This window comes from Microcaecilia unicolor, chromosome 3 (assembly GCF_901765095.1).
Source record: "Microcaecilia unicolor chromosome 3, aMicUni1.1, whole genome shotgun sequence".
Classification (NCBI taxonomy): Eukaryota; Metazoa; Chordata; class Amphibia; order Gymnophiona; family Siphonopidae; genus Microcaecilia; species Microcaecilia unicolor.
In genome coordinates, this window is record NC_044033.1 from 200359114 (window position 1) to 200377677 (window position 18564).

At 45.6% G+C, this 18564-nt stretch overlaps 1 protein-coding gene across 1 annotated transcript; it reads left to right on the plus strand.

Annotated features, from left to right (window-relative positions):
• The first annotated feature begins 352 nt into the window (after positions 1 to 352).
• On the plus strand, positions 353 to 18008 carry NIBAN3 (niban apoptosis regulator 3). The gene is made up of 14 exons (XM_030195301.1): positions 353 to 608; positions 2893 to 3023; positions 4068 to 4199; positions 5620 to 5734; positions 6130 to 6297; positions 8743 to 8858; positions 11833 to 11937; positions 12037 to 12199; positions 12625 to 12809; positions 14044 to 14202; positions 14916 to 15032; positions 15387 to 15494; positions 16270 to 16381; positions 16956 to 18008. Exons 1-14 carry the CDS (start codon positions 410 to 412, stop codon positions 17582 to 17584), a joined length of 2439 nt encoding a protein of 812 aa, XP_030051161.1. The 5' UTR covers positions 353 to 409; the 3' UTR covers positions 17585 to 18008.
• Positions 18009 to 18564: the final 556 nt, after the last annotated feature.

An 18564-nucleotide genomic window follows, 5' to 3' on the forward strand; every position in this document is an offset into this window, starting at 1 on the left:
AGCTTTTTGGTCTGATTTGTTCCCTCCTTTGTGAGTACTGGCGCCCTCACCCCCCTCTGCTGCTGACTTTAAGGTTCAGAAACTTTATGCACCAACACCTCTCGCTGGAGGAAGTGGTCTCGAAACAGGCTTTTTCTAATACTGTCATTCTTCGGTTCAGCACAGCCTGGAGCTGCCTCTGGATTATAAGAAGAGCAGAACGTGGGCTTGTGCTCTTTGTTTCTGGTAAGTGGGCAGTTTTGGACATTGTTTCCCTGGCTAGGGCTCTGCCCTGGCAGCTGTCTGTGTGGGCAACGAGCAGAGCAGCGTTTATCAAGCTAGCCAGCTGGAGTCTTTGGGTATCCACAGTGAACATACATGAGAGAGAGAGAATATTTACAATGAACTGTTCATTTTGCTTTTCGTATGCATGGTGCGATTAGGGAAGACACCCACAAAGGCAGTTGGTTTGGTGTGGGCCTGTCCTTGGGAGCAATGGTCCTCGCCTAACGTGAAGCAGGTGCAGGAAGGAGAAACGGAGCTGGCCTTGGATAAAGCTGATTTCAGGTGGAAGATGGGAGGAGTATGTTCCAGCCGGCTGGATGACCGACAGCGGCGCTACCTGCAAGGTGAGGAGGCATTGAGGGAGACTTACCCAAAGGATCAATAGTGTTGGGAGTGTGGAGGAAGACTCGGAGGGAAGGACCTCAGAATGGGGGGTGTTGACTGTGTTGGCATGAGTCAACCTGAGTCTCTTGTTGACGCCTGCCTCTTCTGAAAAGTTGGGTTGGGTCAGGTCAAGCTGGGTTTGCTTGAATTTGAGTTTGTTTGTTTGGAAATTGACTGGTACATAATTATTGCCACACTGGGACAGAGCAAAGGTCCATTAAGCCCAGCATCCTGTTTCCAACAGTGGCCAATCCAGGGTCACAAATACCTGGCAAGATCCCAGAAAAGCTCAATACATTTTATGATGCATATCCTAGAAATAAGCAGTGGATTTTCCCAAGTCAATTTAATAATGGTCTATGGACTTTTCCTTTAGGAAGCTGCCCAGACCCTTTTAAAACCCCGCTAAGCTAACCGCCTTTACCACATTCTCTGGCAACTAATTCCAGAGTTTAATTACACGTTGAGTGAAGAAAAAGTTTCTCTGATTCGTATTAAATTTACTACTTTGTAGCTTCATTGCATGCCCCCCTAGTCCTAGTATTTTTGAAAGCATAAACAGATGCTTCACATCTACCCGTTCAACTCCACTCATTTTATAGACCTCTATCATATCTTCCCTCGCCGTGAGGAAAGCTTTGAGCACTGGAAGGCTGCAGTCCTCTGTCTTTGCAAAGAAGAAATTCAGGACCAACCACAACACCCTGCCAATGTATCTCAGGAGCGATGAGGTCTCTCTGCTCCACTGGCTTCTGACCCTCTTCCAAATGTTCCAATTGGTGCCCAACTGTCGCACTTTCACAGAGCCCAGCAGGAAGGGAAATACCTTCAGAAAACTAGGAACGAGTTTTCCATGCACACACTGGGAGTGGGGAGGGTAAAACCAGATCCAGCTCACTTTGTCCCTCCTTCACCCCAGATCCCCCTTGCCTCCAGATTCTCTTTCAGCTTCATCACATGGATTCCTCCACTGTTTTCTCCGGGAACATTATTCGCAGTAGGAAAGGAGACAGCGGCCCTACAGAGTTAAACTGTTTTTTTTTTCTGAGGCCACAGGGCCCACTGCAAGCTTCAAAGGCTAATTCAGGTATCCTTGCTCATATAAAGAAGGAGTTAAAAGTAGTTAGGGGCCACTGGAGTCTTCTCGGTCCAAAAGGAGAATGTTTTCTGGGTGCCCCCCCCCCCCCTTACAGAGTTCTCTTGGGTGGGATGAAGGCAAGCCAGGATGGGGATGAACTGCATTAAGGCTGAATCAGTTTTGTATTCCACAAGTGCCTCACAAGGACCTATTCACCAGTACTAGGAATCCTTCCCACGGCCTCCCCACAGCCTCATGAAGGGCTCTTTGTGTTCACGGTCTTCTTGTGAATCTGCCCTGCTGCATTTCCTGAGCTGTGCCAGGAGGGGAGTCGGGTGGGGTGAATGACAGAGGAACTTTTCAGGAGCTCCATCCAAGGGCTGGAGCTGGCATCCTCCCCCAGAGGGACAGCAGCTGATCAAGAGCTGCCTTTTGGTTCTGCACTTGGGTTAGGTGGGCTGATTTAAGTGTCTTCAGGGCAGTAAGATTTAAAGGGAGACCTGCCCTCTGCGCAGGCCCCCATCCGTGTAAAGGAGACTCGCCCTGCAGGCCCCAATTCTGCATGAAAGAGGCTTGCCACCTGTGCAGGCCCTGATCCTGTGTAAAGGAGACTTACCACCTGTGCAGGCCCCGATCCTGTGTAAAGGAGACCTGCCCCCTCGGCAGGCCCCGATCCTATGTAAAGGAGACCTGCCCCCTTGGCAGGCTGCAATCCTGTGTAAAGGAGACCTGCCCTCTGCGCAGGTCCCCATCCTGCATAAAGGAGACTTGCCACCTGTGCAGGCCCTGATCCTGTGTAAAGGAGACAGGCACCGATCCTGTGTAAAGGAGACTTACCACCTGTGCAGGCCCTGATCCTGTGTAAAGGAGACTTACCACCTGTGCAGGCCCTGATCCTGTGTAAAGGAGACCTGCCATCTGCACATGTACCCATCTTGCGTGACAACCACCTGCCCTCTGCGCAGGCCCCCATCCTGCATAAAGGAGACCCTTCCTGTCCTCAGGCATCCCTTTAAAATGTGCCAGGTTATCCCTGGGTTAGGTCTGCCTGCCATAATTCTATGATTACAGAAGGGGCTGGGACTGACTTCAGTAGAAGGTTCTGGATAGCCCCTTGGCTCTGATGTTATACATGTTTCACTGTCTGTGTGTCTTTCCCTGCGCAGGTCGGACAGACGCCGTGCTGAGGAGCTTCATGCCTTATTACAGGAGACAGGTTGCCTCGGTGTTTTTCCGGCAGGTGCAGGGGGAACTGGAGCCCCCTGGGAAACACGGACTGCAGCTCCTACAGTACAAGGTGAGCACCCTTCACCGCCACTCCCCCCTCTCAAACTCAGCCCCAGCGCCTCACCCCTGGTTTCATCAGCTGTCTTCCACCAAAAACTGAATCATTAATACTGACAGATAATTGACTAAAGAGCTCCTGTAATGCTTACAAATTGATAGATCATTGAGTTTAGTACATAAAACCAGCAAGATTTTTCTTCCCCAACAACCATGGCTTGTTCAAGTGGTTATAATTCCCGAGGAGAAGAGTCACCTCATCGGGTCCCTGTTGCACTAACCACATGGGGAACTGAAAGCTGAATATTCATCAGATCCCAATGTAGACATCACACTCGTACGTGTAAGCTGAGAATACAGCATGGACAGCTGAACAATGGATATTCATCAGAGTCCCATATAAGCGTCACACTCAAATGTATAAAATGAATACAGCACAGATGGCTGAAGAACAAAGCCTGGGAGGTGAGAGTGTTTTTGTACAAGGCACAGCTTTACATATCCTGCAGCTGAGCCCTTTCTTGAATGCAGGGGAGGGACGGGGAGGAACTTCCTTGCAGTTGCATGTGGTAAAGGGGTGGAAGGGCGCAGGTGTGGTAGTGGTGGCTTGGGGTTCCACAAGGAGGGATACTATTTTTTTGGATGGTCCAGAGGAGGCCCAAGTGCTTGCAGAGGGTTCATTTTATGACGTTGTAAACTTTGGATCTCTGTATCATCCAGCATAGGCCAGAAGCCTCAAGGAGATAAATTGTAAAAGGAAATAAACCTTTCCAAACCTCTCACTTATACCCCCTCCCTTCTGGCTTTCTTCCTTCTCCGGACCATCCATGGTTTCACACTTCCCTGCTCATCTCTGTCCCGAGCTGGAGAGTTCTCAGCTCAGACGGAAACTGCAGACCCCCCTGCCCATCCTCTTCTGTCTTCCTAGGTCCTCCTTCAGGGGCTGCGGGGTGCAGTATTCGGGTACCCCGAGAACCCACATAATGCCATGTTCTGTGCTGTTTGTAAAGCTTATGTCATTACTAACATGTTTGGCTTTTTTCGATCCCACCCCCAGGTCTGTAAGGATCCTGACAGCACCCTGCACGAGGGATTCCTGTTGCAGTACAATGACAAGTCACAGAAATGGCGGGAGAGCTATGTCACTGTCCGAGGGGACTTCACTCTGGAGTGGTTTCGTTACAGAGAGGTAAATGGGGCAGGTGCATCCTTTTGTCACACAGTGGACCTCCTGAACTCCCCCCCCCCCCCTCTCCTCTCCACCAAGCTCCTGGGCTAAGGATGGAGAGATTCTCTGCCCTGGACAGTTCCAGGATCTCCCCCCTCCCTGCCTCGTTTGACTCCTTAGCCTGCATGGGAATGGAGTTCTCTGGAGAAGGCAGGGACTACATCTCCCAGCATACACTGGGAAAGGGGATGTAGGGTTTGCAAACAGAGCATCCACGATAACCTGGGGTTCTTGCTGTGGCTCATCTGTTTGACTGTCTTCAACACCTGGGTGGATAATTACTGGCATCACAGTTGACTCCCCCCCTCCCTTACCTATTACTACGTAATTGTCACCTGATTATCTTTCTATGGGTGGCTCAAACTTGTGACCCTTGGAGTCTCCCTGGGGGGGGGGGGGGGGGGGGAGGCAGAATCTGGGAATATCCTCTTGGCACCTGCCAGGGTTGACAGCTGGTGCTAATCCGCTCCTGGATTCATTCCGAACTGCAACTCCCAGCATGCAGTGATTGCTGGTAGTTCCAAAAGAAGTCTAGTCAGCCAAATGATACCCCTGTAATTTTTTTAACTGGGAGGTTCCTGATGAAGCCCTGAAGTGGGTGAAATGATTTGGGCCCCGTTGAATGACAATCAGCAGTTGGAATGAGGGGTTACCAGGCCAGCTGAATGAAAGCTAAATTAATTTATGCTAAGCTGTAGCCTGAGATTATTATTACATTCAGCAACATTAAAACATTTGTGTTTTGAATAATTTTCAGTTGAAAGCGTGAGTGAAAGTATTACCCAATGAAAGAGATTAGACCGCATACACTATAATCTTATATAGATATCAGTCTTGCTGGTCAGACCTCGGTGAATGCCTTGGTTTCTGAGGGTAATTCCCTAGTACACGCTACTGTCTGTATGACCACTTTATATTACCCTTTGGGCTTTGGATTAGCTGTTTTTCAGTTCTTGGTGTATTAGATTATGGAAGTAAGATTAACAGCCCATACTGTTTCCATACTGTTTATCTGAGTATTAATCTGACACAGTCTAGGTCCCTAAATTTCCTGCCCAGCCCTGCTGAGCACATGTAATCCACGTAGCCATTTCACTTCTGGATCTTAATGAGACCCTCTCCTGCTCCCCCTTCTCCCTCAGACATTCACTGCCCATGGCCAGATTTAAAATGGACCCAAGAGTGGATTTCGACTTGTATGTAGCCCAGGTATTCGGAGCCTCCAACCTTTGGCACCTAGACAGTTGCCAGTGTCTAAATCCAGGCCTACATAGCTCAATCTGGCTGTACGCTCTGTCTTTGGAGGAGCCAGGGATAGTGTTTAGAACCCCTGCCCTGGTAATATCAGTAATCTGACACCCCCCTCTCCCCCTTCTTTCAGGTGCAGGGCAAAGACTGCAAACCCCAGGGCCGTGCTGTGCTGACAGGATATCAGTTGGCTGTATCATTGAGAGACTATGTTTGCCTTGTGGAGTCCTTCTGCCAGCAGTTACTGGGTGAGGAGCCAGATTTGTTCATTTTTTGATCTCATTCTGTCGGCACATGTGTTGCAGGAAACAATGTTTTCCTATCATGCTAGGAATATAAAATAAATCCTAATAAGTAAATAAAATAAAAATCTTTTTGGGATTTGGGGAGCGGGGTCCTGTCATGGTGACCATCTCTTTGGGATTTGGGGGTTGGAGGGTAAACTCATTAGTCTACAAGGCAGCCCAATGGCTCTCCTATGCTTCTTCTCAGGATGAACCGAGACAGGTTTTACCCTTTCTTTACACAACTTCCACCCTGCAAACATGACCAGGATCAGTCCCTCCAAGAAGAAAGATAGAGCAACTGGTGTCGGTCCTTGCGAAAGAGCGTTTTTAATCTCTGCCATGTTTCTTATTTTCAGGAGCCCCGTTGCATCAAGTGAAGGATGCCCTGAGATGCCCTCCGACAGAGTTTTCTCTCTTCCTGTTCCATCCACATCGCCAGCACCTCTGTTTCTGCCTGACCTCGGCAGAATCCCTGTGCAGCCTGCGAGCTATTCTGCGTGATGGCATCCGCTGGTACAACACAGGTAACTCCGCTGGGGGGGAGGGGATGCGTGGGATTGACTGTCTCTTTTCTGAATGTTTGTTTGTTTATTTATTTACTAGTAAAAAAGGCCCGTTTCTCAAAGAAATGAAACGGGCGCTAGCAAGGCTATTCCCCTCCATTCACCCATGTGGAGCAACCCTCCTGTCCCTTGCATCCACCCATGTCCAGGAACCCTCCTGTCCCCTCCATCCACCCATGTGCAGCAACCCTCCTCTCCCCTGTATCCACCAATATCCAGCAACTGTCCTGTCCCCTGGCTTCCCCTCCATGCAGCCATGTGCAGCAAGTGTCCTGTCCCGTGCCGTCCCCTGCAGTTCCACGCCCCCTCCCCCCCGTCGATGTGCACACCCCCTCCCTCCCCCTTCGAGTTGCACGCCCCCTCCTTCCCCCATCGAGGTCAACGCCCCCTTCTCCCCCACTTCGTCGAGTTCCACGGCGGCCATTCCTTGCCCCCTCCACCCACCCCCTCCGTCAACGGGCCGGCCTCCCTACCCGGAAAGCAGTCACCTGTGTGAAAGCGGTGCAGGCAGAACGCTTCCCTTGGATCTCCTTCCCTGCGTGTGTCCCGCCGTCGGCTGACGTGACGTAACGTGACGTCGGCAAGGGCGGGACATAGGGAGGGAAGGCGAGTGGAAGGCAACCGATCTTGTGCCTGCAGCGCTTTGATACAGGTAACAGGCGCTGTGCTTTCGATGTAGGTAGGCTGGTCCATTGACGGAGGGGGGGTGGATGGGGGTGGGTGGGTGTATGGGTTGAGCGGCGAGCAGGAGGAGGCGGGATGGTGGCATTTGTGTCGGGGGATGTGTAGCGGTGGCAGCTTTGGGTGTGGGGGGTTTAGGTGCGGCCTAGGGTGGTGGAACTGGCGATTTGCTGAGTGTCATAGCCCCGCCCTCGACGTCATCATGTTGTGATGCGAGGGCGGGGCAGACACTCATGGGGAAAAATTCCGATCTATGCCACCTCAAAAACGGAAGTTGCAGCTTCAATTAGAACGTTGGGGTTGCGAATTATGTGCGGAAGGGGTGTGGCTAAGGGCGGGTCTATGAGTGAGAGTGAGTGGTGCATGAGTGACAGTGAGTGTTGCTGACAGCCTAAGTGCAGGGCTTCAGTGTTTCCCTGCCACAGAGTGAGCTTCAGAATGTTTGAGGTGAGACTTATTTATATAGATTAGGATTTATTTACTGCCTTTTTGAAGGAATTCACTCAAGGTGGTGTACAGTAAGAATAAATCAAACAAAAGCAATAGACAATTACAGCAGTAAAAATATTCAAATAACAATACAAAGTATGGCAAAGTATACTACTTACAATGTCAACACAATATGTAACAGAACATTTTAATAACAGCGTAGGGTAAAAGGAAAAAGAGAACATTTTAGGGGTCCTTTTACAAAGTTCTCAAAGAAGTGATGCGTAACTGCCCTGAGGACACATGCCGTTTCCCGCTGTTTGTTCAGAAGAGGTGCTTTTCCCTGACAATCTAGAATGACCATAAGAAGGTTCATTTTGGGCTTTCACTTCACATCTGGCAGCTCACCGTTGCTCAGGGCAGCATCTGGCTCTAATGTCCCTCTCTTGGGTACCAGAGACCTTCGTTGGCAGAGGTTCATCTTCTACTGTGACCTCCTAACCCTGCTCCTCCTGAAATCATCCGAGCCCTTATCACAACAGTCCTGGGCTTACAGGCACAGACCACAACCTGGAATGAGTCTGATTTATACCAGCCAGTAGGTGTCACTGTAACAACGCTTAGGAAATGTCACATGGGCTAAAGCAAAACATAGTAAAATAGCAGATGATGGCAGAGAAAGACCTGCACGGTCCATCCAGTCTGCCCAACAAGATAAACTCATATGTGCTACTTTATGTGTATACTTGACCTTGATTTGTATCTGCCATTTTCAGGGCACAGACCATAGAAGTCTGCCCAGCACTAGCCCCACCTCCCACTACCAGCTCTGCCACCCAATCTCGGCTAAGCTTCTGAGGATCCATTCCTTCTGAACAGGATTACTTTGTTTATCCCACTCATTTTTGAATTCCGTTACCGTTTTCATCTCCACCACCTCCCGCGGGAGGGCATTCCAAGTATCCACCACTCTCTCCATGAAAAAATACTTCCAAAGGAGCATGATCAATAACGTAATAACAACAATGGACAGTCAATTAACCACAAAATGTAACCTAAATAAATTAGATTTATTAGTCCTACACACACCAAATAAAAATCTCTAAAATGTGCAAATACACATTTTCAAAAAACTAGCATGGTCATGTTTCAGTGTCAAGCCTGCATCAGGCGTATATAAGAGATTACAGAGTACAACTGAAAGTCACAAAGTAGACATCACACAATAAAGTTATAACAGTACAAAATACAAATGTAATGAAATATAAATGTTTTCTAAAAGTTTCTCCGATTCAGCCCAACAGCGGGGAGACCACGTTACCGCAGAAGCATTTGTGGAGGCTGTGCGCTTCTACCGTCAGGAGAAAGGCAGCTACGGAGCCAGCGACCACCTTCTGGGTAACAACGCTGAGGTCTGTAAAACAGCAGCTCCCCACTATCCCCACCCACCCCTCCTGGTACCCAACAACCTGCTTCCGGCTCTGTCATTGAGGAGTAGGCTCAGTGCAAGGCGTTAGGGGTTATTCAGTATATTATAAGAAATTGTTCTTTGCGGCATTATACGAGCACTCGAGACAGTGGTAAGTCTGACTTAGAAGCAAATGAAACTTCCAGAGTCTTGGGGATGGTTCTGGACTCTTCACTGAACATGGAATCGCAGAGTAATGGTTTGAAAAAATATCTTATTGTAGTTTCAAATATTAGTTCTATGAATAACATTCATGAAATGTATGAATTGCATAAGTGTCACAATTGTGAGAACAATATAACCAAATAGAAAAGCATAGTTTAGATTGAAACAGTTATGTCTGTTGAGATCCTGTTTCCTACATGATCGTTTTAGGATTATTGGGCTGTTGATAATTTTATCATTACTGGACTATGGGAATTAAGTAGTTATGTACTTATGTACTTAAGTATTGCCACACTGAGACAGACCAAAGGTCCAACAAGCCCAGCATCCTGTTTCCAACAGTGGCCAATTCAGGTCACAAATACCTGGCAAGATCCCAGAAAAGCTCAATACATTTTATGCTGCTTATCCCAGAAATAAGCAGTGGATTTTCCCCAAGTCCATTTTAATAATGGTCTATGGACTTTTCATTTAGGAAGCCGTCCAAACCTTTTTTAAACCCCGCTAAGCTAACCACCTGTACCACATTCTCTGGCAACAAATTCCAGAGTTTAATTCTCTGGGTAATAAGCAATTTTCTAGAACTGAGAATTCAACTGCTTGGCTGATAAACGCGGTGGGATCATGTAACCACTTTTTTGGATGCCCAGTGCAGGCTGGGGTCATCTTTAAAGCACTTTGCTTAGTGTTTAAGTTTCTGGATGGTTCTTGCCCTGAAGGAGGTTCTTTGTAAGAATGTTGTTTATCGGATGTGTGTAAACAAGCAACTGTGCGGCCTTTATTGAAAGGTGAAACCCTAGATCTGTCACATCGAATTATAGATCAATTTCTGTTATCCCTTTTTTAGGTGAAGTGGTTGAAAAGATGGTGTTGATGTAAGTAGAGAATTGTGTAGAGCAAAATCATTATTTAGATCAGTTTTAGTATGGCTTTAGATTTCATGAAGCAGAGACATTGTTGCTGTCCACTGTGGATGTGTCGAGATGAGGCTTGGATAAGAATCGAATCTTCTGTTCGATATCATTAGATGTTTCCTCTGCTTTTGATTCAGTTGATACGGAGACGTTATTTAGGTTGAAACAATTGGGGAGAGGAGGGAAAGTTTTCGGTTGGATTTCTTCATATTTAGCTGGTCGTAGTATGCAAGTATGGAGTGGCGGAACATTGTTGGAGGTTATTGCGGTTCAGAGAGGGATTGGCGCTTTCTGCTCTTTTTTTGGCACCGTTGTGTCGGGTGCTTAAACATTTAGGTGTGGAATACAGATTGTATGCTGATGTGCAAGGTTTATTTTCCAATAACAGTGTGGGGTGTTGATCTGACAAGCCAAGTTTCGACATATCTATTCAAGAATGGATGGAGGCAAAAGGGTTGGTTTTGAATCTGAATAAAACTGAGATAATGATTGTGGGACGAAAGATGGCCTCTGTCAGTGACAGTGTGTGGTGTGGAAATGCAGATGAGGAATGAGGTGAAATTATTGGGAGTGGTATTAGATGCACATCTTGCTATGGAATCTCAGATTACCCATGTCATTGGTACATCATTTGCTGAATTATGTTTGCTATATCGACTGAAACCTGTGCTGTCTTTTTCTGATTTTCGCACTGTTGTGCAAAGTATGGTGATATCGAGGTTAGATTATTGGAATTCTTTGTATCCGGGGATGCCAGTTGAGAATATTAAAACGCTGCAGCGAGGGTGGTAATAATGGGGCTCTCGCGATGTGAGCCTATCACTCCCGCTTTGAAGCATCTGCCCTGGCTGCCTGTGCAGGTCCTGGATTGTGGAATGTGCTACCTAGTTATCTGCGCTACTGTCCCAATGCAGGACATTTTAAGAAGTTTCTGAAGACTCACTTGTGGCAAGACTTTTTTTTTTTTAACAATTTTTATTGGTGACACAAAAAAAAAAGACCCCATTACAGCGGTCAACATATAAACATACATAATATAAGCTTCGTGTTAAACATCACACAATGAGCATAGTCAGTTTTTCATTTTATTTCCCCTCCCCTACTGGACCTATTAACAGTTCAAAATCCTGCTTCTCCCAACTGTCGTAAGAGTGTCCCAGAACGGGGACCATGTTTTGCAAAATTGTGGCAAGACTTTTTAAAGTTCCTGGTTGCTTGGGATACAGTTGGGTATTGTTTTGTATTGTTTAAGAAATTATGAAAGTTATATTGTTATCTGCTTAGGTTTAGGCGGGATATAAATTTTATAAATGAACTTCTAGGAGTTACAGTAATTTGATGTTTGTTTTAAACCAGATGGGAAAAATTGTTTTTTATTTATTTTCTGCTGCAGTTCAGTCCTGGAATAAACTTCCTTCTGAGCTTCATTCATTGAAAAATTATTTATTTCTTATTCCGTAAATCCCTGAAAACATATTTGTTTACTGGGCCATAGGAGATAAAGCATTGTTTGATAAATTTGTAGTTGCTTTTTTATTTGTTAATTTCTGGTGGTTTGTTATCAGTCTCTGATTTTTTTTTTCAGCAATTTGTAACTCTCCTTGAATTTTTTTTAAGAGAGTTGGTGAGAAACAAGCCCCTCTTAACGTAACACGGAACTTATTCTATGTTAATTAATGTAAGAAAGTTTGCCGCATTCCCAAGATAGAGGGGTATAATAAAAATTTGTAATTCGATTGGCTTATGTAGTAAATAAGTGGTGCAGAAGGTGTAGCGATTACTTTGGGCCGTTCTTGTCCTTCTGACGGAAGGAGTGATTAGTTTCTTATCTTGCTTCAGATTCTCAGTAACATGGTGATGCAGGACTTACGACCGTGGCTGCAATCCCAGGTCCTGCAGATGCGCAAGCGGACAATGAAAAAAAAGAAGGTGTCCTGCTTCTCAGTAAGTTCTCACAGTACCTCAGCACAAAGAGAGCAGTCACATACCGCTGAGCCTGCAGGGAACGCAAGCTCTCATTCCCTGTGTTTCTTTTTCTCTCAGTTCCTGCAGGGAGTGTACACGTTGATTCTGGACCAGGTCTCTGCTGAGTTCCAGGCTTCTCGGGAGGAAGAAGTAGAACTACTTAGACAGCTGGAGAAGAAAATCCGCCCAGAGCTGGATCAGATGTTGACCCTGAAGGCTCAGATTTCAGGGAAAATGCAAAGTAAGGAAAGGAGAAACCTTCTGGTTAATGGTTATGCTATGAATTTAAGAAGTGGTTTGTGCTAGACTTGAGTTCTTCACTGGTTTCAGAGACAAGAGTGTCCTCTAACACAGTGCTAGGACAGTAGCTTCAGAGTTGAGCCAGCTGTAGCCTTCCTTAAATAAACCTCCATTTCTTGGCGGTTTGCCATCTTAGTGCTCAGCCTGTAGAAAGAAAATTATGGCCGAATTCCCTTCTACCTCAGTGTAAATTTCACGCCAAGGAGAATAAGGAAGGGTAGCACGTGGAGAAGGGAAAGCCCTGCTCACTGAGATCCTACCACAGCCCAACTTTGGGTAGAATATGAAATACCCTACTAAAATCTTGAACACAGTTGGGCCTGGGAAATCTCTTCACGCCAATGACACTGTTTTTATGTCTCATAGCTGTGGTGTCCAGTGGGGCTCAGTCTCTCTGTGAGAACAAGGTGGAGCCAGCCCTAGATTATGTGATTGAGGAGCTGCTGGGTCCCATCAGCTCAGGCTTTGAGATGGTGCTTTCTCTGTTTGCCCAGAGGATTAACAGGATCATTGACCATGCTCAGAGCCATCTGGCTGCAGTACCGCAGGAGGTAAGATTGTACAAAAAGGTTGGACGGATAGAGAGATGCACAAAGAAAAAAGTAAAGAGAAGCTTGATACGTAAATGATAGGGTGGATTTACAGTATGGATAGATTGTAAATAGAAAAGAGATGAAGAGAAGGATGAAGGAACTGGATGAAAAGAGAAACTGGAGGGAAGGAAGGATAAATAATTGAATAAATGGATACACAACATAATAAGTGGTTGGACAGCCGATAATGGATGGAAGTTTAAATAGATTTATAACTTGGTAGAATATATAGGTGGATATGTTTGGTTGATACACAATGGATATATAAATGAACAGGTGAATATATGTTGATGGACGACGATGGATGATTATATTGATGGAGGAATACATGAAAGGATGGTGGTATGAATGCATCAATAGATTATATTGATGGCAGAATGTATTAATTTGATAGTAGAAGAATGTTTTGAGGCATAGAGATGATAAATGAGATGACAGATGATCAGATTGATGGATGAAGGGATAATGAATTGAAATATTGATAGAGGAATACATGAAAGAACGGTAGTATGAATGAATTGATAAACAATGATAATATAGGCAACTGAGTGATACATAGAGATGATGAATAAATGAGAAGACGGATGATTATATTGATGGATGGGTGGACGATGACTCAGTATATTGACTGATGGCTATGTTGATTAAGATGATGGATAGATTAAGATGGATGGATGAATCAAAAGCGTGGTAGTACGAATGAATCGATAGATGATATTGACAGCTGTTTTGATATATAGATGATGAATGGATGGATAAATCAGATATCAGGTTGATGGATGAAGGGATGATCAATTGATATACTGATGGAGATGATGGAGGAATAAATGAAAGGATGGCAGTATGAATGAATCAATAGATGATAATATTGACAGCTGAATGTTTTCATATATAGAGATGATGGCTAGATGAATACATGAGAAGACAGATGATTATATTGATGGATGAGTGGGCAATCACTCCATATATTGACTGATGGATAGGTTGATGGAGATGATAGATGAATAAATAAATGGATCGATAGATACTGGTGATAGTGATGGTTGAATGTATCAATGCACAGAGATGTTAATGGACTGATAAATGAAAGAACAGAGATAGATTAGTTGATGATGATACTGATGAATAGTTAAGTGGATCACTGTGATAGTAATTTGTTTGAGATGTTCTAAAACAAATTGGTCTGATTCAGGTTTTTAACCTCACGGAGATGCCCAGGAACTCAGTCCTGATGCAGCAGTGTTATGAGAAGGCCACACTGTTTCTTGAGGGGCTACAAGGGCTGGGAGATCGCTTTGGTTTTCAGAGTGTGGCTGGCTTGATGCTCAGAGCCCAGAATCTCATGCAGGAGGTACAGTAGGCGACAAGCATTTCCAGGAGGATGCTGCTTTCTGGAAGGGTATTAGAACGTTTACTTAGGGGGCAGGGTCCAGGAAAATAAGGTGGTAAGATTCTGCATCGCTGTCCAACAGTTTTAACTTTGATATCTTCCCCTACTGCTGGACTTATACAAGTCTTAACAGGACACAGATATCACTTGAGAAAGCTGAATGGGTTACATGATGAAAACCTTCCAAAAATATTAACATGTGTTTACACAAATATAAGGTGTAAATAAACACATGATGTAGTTACATGGTCTGGCAAGGAGAAAAGAGATAGACAGACCAGTCCAGCTATCTCTTTCCAAGCACTGACTGAACAGAAAGAGGAGGGAATAGAAGATGTAATTGTTGGATCTCTAAACGCCCTTTTTTTTTCTTTACTATGAATAATTTCTTTTTAAAAATATCCTTATCCTCTTTATAGGATTTGTGTTTCAGTCTCCCCTCATTTTGTGGACTACTGCCTATAAATGTTAATGTTGAAACGGGAAAAGTTTCCCTGATTGCTGGTTTCCTTGTAACTTCTGGCATATTTCTTGACAAAGTTCGCTTCGGAAATTGTTTAAAATTATAAATAAAGAAAAAAAAAAGAAAGAGGAGGGAATGTAAAGGGATAGAAATGGTTGGATCTGGTTGTGTCCATCAGACATTGATCAATTTTTGTCATTGTGTTTTTTAGTTAATGCAAAACCTGGTCTTCACGTTCCAACATTTATCGAACCTGCACCTAAATCGAATAAGCAACACACCTGAGGTCATCCAGACGTTGGAAAAGGTCAGAGGTCGTGTGTTTAAGGTGAGAGGTCCCCCTATAAATAAAAGTCCTTGTCTTTAAGATCAAAGCCAGCGCCTTGTACCATGTGGAATTGTGTCAGTCCCTGTTCTCCTCTGTTTCTCTTCCTCCCACAGTCTTTTGCTCTTAATTCACCATTCTATAACTTCTGTTAACCCGATTTTCACTTGCTCCTCATTATTCGCCCAACCTCCTGCTAAAAATCTATACAAAACAATTCTGCCCCTACCATGGTCTTTGTGCCACCATCACCATCTTCCGATGGCAGAGTCCAGTTGCCTCAGGCCCAGCTGCTTGTCCATTCTGTTGACTCCCCTGCGCCCTAACCATGGCGCTGATCTGTGCTCTGCTCTACAGAAGTTTGACTATGACAGCAGCGCCATCCGCAAGCAGTTCACTCAGGATGCTCTGATCCAGATCTTCCTTCCATTCCTGCTTCAGCACTTGGAGTCTAGCTGTAAACTGGTGAGTGAAGAACTTGGGGAGGTTAGATGTGATACAGGTTCTCTAGAGGTGCCTCAGTACCAGGGGCCCAGAAGCTCTCCCCCACCACTTCACCCTACCAGCCCCCTGAATCTCAGTGGGCCTGCCCCAGTCCCAGCAGGGGCAGGAAACAACACCACTCTCCTGCCCACTGCTGCTATGTTTTAAAAATGGCTGGAGACACTACCAGGGGGAAGTCTTGGCACCCATTTTGAAAACACAGAGACGCCAGGCAGAATAGAGGTATTGGACAGCAAAGAGTGGGGAGTTTTCCTGCCCCCAAAGAAGCTAATAGACCACCATGGCCCTTCAAGGTAAAATCGGGAAGGGCCCACTGAGGCTCTGGGGACTGTACTGTGCAAGAGGAGGCGGTTAGGGAGGATGGCAGCATAGTGGTGTTGGGACGCAGCTTGGGGAGGAGGGAGCACAATGACCTTTACTGGCCGGGGACCCACATCACTGTTAATCTGCCCCTGCTCAGACCATACAGCAGTTACTTCGAAAAGGAATTAGAACCTACCTGCTAATTTTTATTTTCCTGTAGGCTCACTAGACCAGTCCAAAAATCTCTGCTCTGGTGATGACACTAAGGAAGGAGCACTGTGTTAAAGTGAAATGAGTTGCCAAGGGGAAAAGTATAGAGAGACCTTGAAGAAACCTATAGAATGCTCTGGGAGAGAATTGGATAGGTCTGTGTGCTCAGTGATTCAGGTTGTTGATGGAGAGAATTGTATCAGTCTATCCCTTGTTTCCACAGGAGCTGCCAAAGTACAAGACCTACGTGTTTGCCGACTATAGCTCAATCATCAGCATGGAGAGCGTTTATGAAGAGATAGTCCTCGGGCTGCTGCAGAAAGCTATTGATAAAGGTACAGCTCTGCCCTGTTCTGGGCACCACCCATTCCCAAGAGCGGCGAGGCTTGTTTTTTTGGAAATGATGTGTGTGCAGTGACCCAGGAGGGGGAGGAGAGGAGCAAAAATCTTGACGCCAACATTTTAAGTCCATCGATTGGGTTTTCATCAGGGCTTGAGCCTCTATTTCAAACATGTCCCTACTGTTTTAGCTTTCTCTTCTGTATCTCTGTGGCAGGTGTGGTCATGTTGGGGAAATTGAGGGTTCTGGAAGTATTACAAATACACTGATAATGGAAGTGGAGAATGGTGCAGTTTCTTTCCCTAGACCTTAATGAGATTGATCAAGACAAGAAAACCACTGTAGAAACAATTTCCAGGGTGGGTTGCAGAAGGTGTTAACAGTCCAGGTGAAAGAGAGTAATTAGCCCTGGGATTTAACTACTCTGTCCGCTTCACTTTTTGGGTTATTGCATATCTTTCAACTGGTCCCTATTTCTCCGCCTGTGTGTTAAATCCACTGGCCTAGTGAGAATATGCAAAAACAGAGTTTCACTGGGGTGCTTTCTCCCCCTATTTTTTTTCTCCCAGGCCTGAAAGAAGCCTCGAACCAAAGCAAGCACAATCTCTACAGCGACAGCTTTACATCCATTTTTAGCAGTGTAGAGGACTGTCGGACAGAACCTGATGGGAACCTCAGCAGGCCAGGGCAGTGCTTGAACACTAGAGAGAGAAAATGGAAGGGACATGGTGTCCAGGAACGCTCTAGAAGTGTGGGGAATCCAGGTGCTTCTGGAGATGCCCAAAGAAGGGACTATGGAAACACGCTTAAAGGTAATCAAGTCTTTGCCAGCTCAGGAGGCCTCAGGGATCTGGAAGCCAGTTGCCAAACTGGTCCCTACCTTGCTGATGGAGAAGGGACAGCCTTGTCTGGCAACAGGGAGCCGAGAGGGCAATCAGCCCTAGCAGTAACTATGCCTAATGAAGAACTGACCCCTTCTGCTACCCACAGCCTTCAGAAATCAGCCTGGCCGACCTTTGAGAACTTAAACTGCCTCAGAGAAGCAGATGGGGTGAGTTTACTAGCTGTGGAAATGGAGATGGCTCACAGACAGTTGTTGCTCGATGGCCTCTCTCTAGCCATGGAGATGGCTGTATTTCAGATGGACAGAGACCTGCTGGAAATGGACAAAACAGAACAGAGAGGAGGCTACAGTTGAGAGCAAGACCTCCAAGAGCCACTTTCTAAAAGGACCTTAACTAGAGTTTCAGCTGTGTGTTTTGGGATCCTCAGAGCAGGTGGGTTTTCAGGATATCCACAATGAAAATGTATGAGAAACTACAACTGTTGGACACACAGAAAAAGCTGATTTATCTGAAGTACATTCATTTTGCATGTCTTAAAAAACTGACTTGGGCATCTCTAAGTAATGCTTGAGGACTCCAGCTTTAACTGATTACCTATCACGAGGCAGTTTCAATTCCTAGGGTTTACTCTGTCAGCCAGAAAATAGTGTCTGAAACTATCCATTACTGTCTCAAAGATGCTTATTAACCTTCTTGTACTGTACCAGGGTAAATGGCCCTGTTCCCATCCCCAGGAGATAACAAAAGAGAGGGAACGAAGTACAAACTAAAGTCCAAACAAAAAAACAGCACCACGGGCCTTTAAAATGGAACACAGTTCTTTAATGAATGAGCCTTGACAAAAAGACCCGACACGGGCCGTGTTTCGGTGACTAGCACCTGCGTCAGGGGTCACTGTGATGACGTGGAAAACTTGGGGAATAACTTGAATATATTCCTCTACAATATATTATTCCTTACCCCACGTCTCATATAGTAAAAGCTACAAAGCAACAAGGCACTTTCACTTTCTGTATCCAAACGGATGGATACAGAAAGTGAAAGTGCCTTGTTGCTTTGTAGCTTTTACGATATGAGACCTGGGGTAAGGAATAATATATTGTAGAGGAATATATTCAAGTTCCATTTTTAAAGGCCCGTGGTGCTGTTTTTTTGTTTGGCCTGTTCCCATCCCCAACATTGAAGGTCTCGTAGTGCAATCACTTCCTGCTGAGATCTGATTGTGTCAGATATTGACTTACTGACCATCTGACCCAGGGGGTTCTTATCCCTTTTTGGTTCCTGCACCCCTTTGTCAATCAAAGGCTCATGCCCCCTTCCTAACCTACATACC

Coding starts and splice junctions, on each gene's coding strand:
- NIBAN3 (XM_030195301.1), top strand. CDS start 410: ATGGTGCGATTAGGGAAGACACCCACAAAGGCAGTTGGTTTGGTGTGG. Junction 12,200..12,624: donor GATTTCAGGGAAAATGCAAA/GTAAGGAAAGGA, acceptor TATGTCTCATAG/CTGTGGTGTCCAGTGGGGCT. Junction 15,495..16,269: donor TGGAGTCTAGCTGTAAACTG/GTGAGTGAAGAA, acceptor TTGTTTCCACAG/GAGCTGCCAAAGTACAAGAC.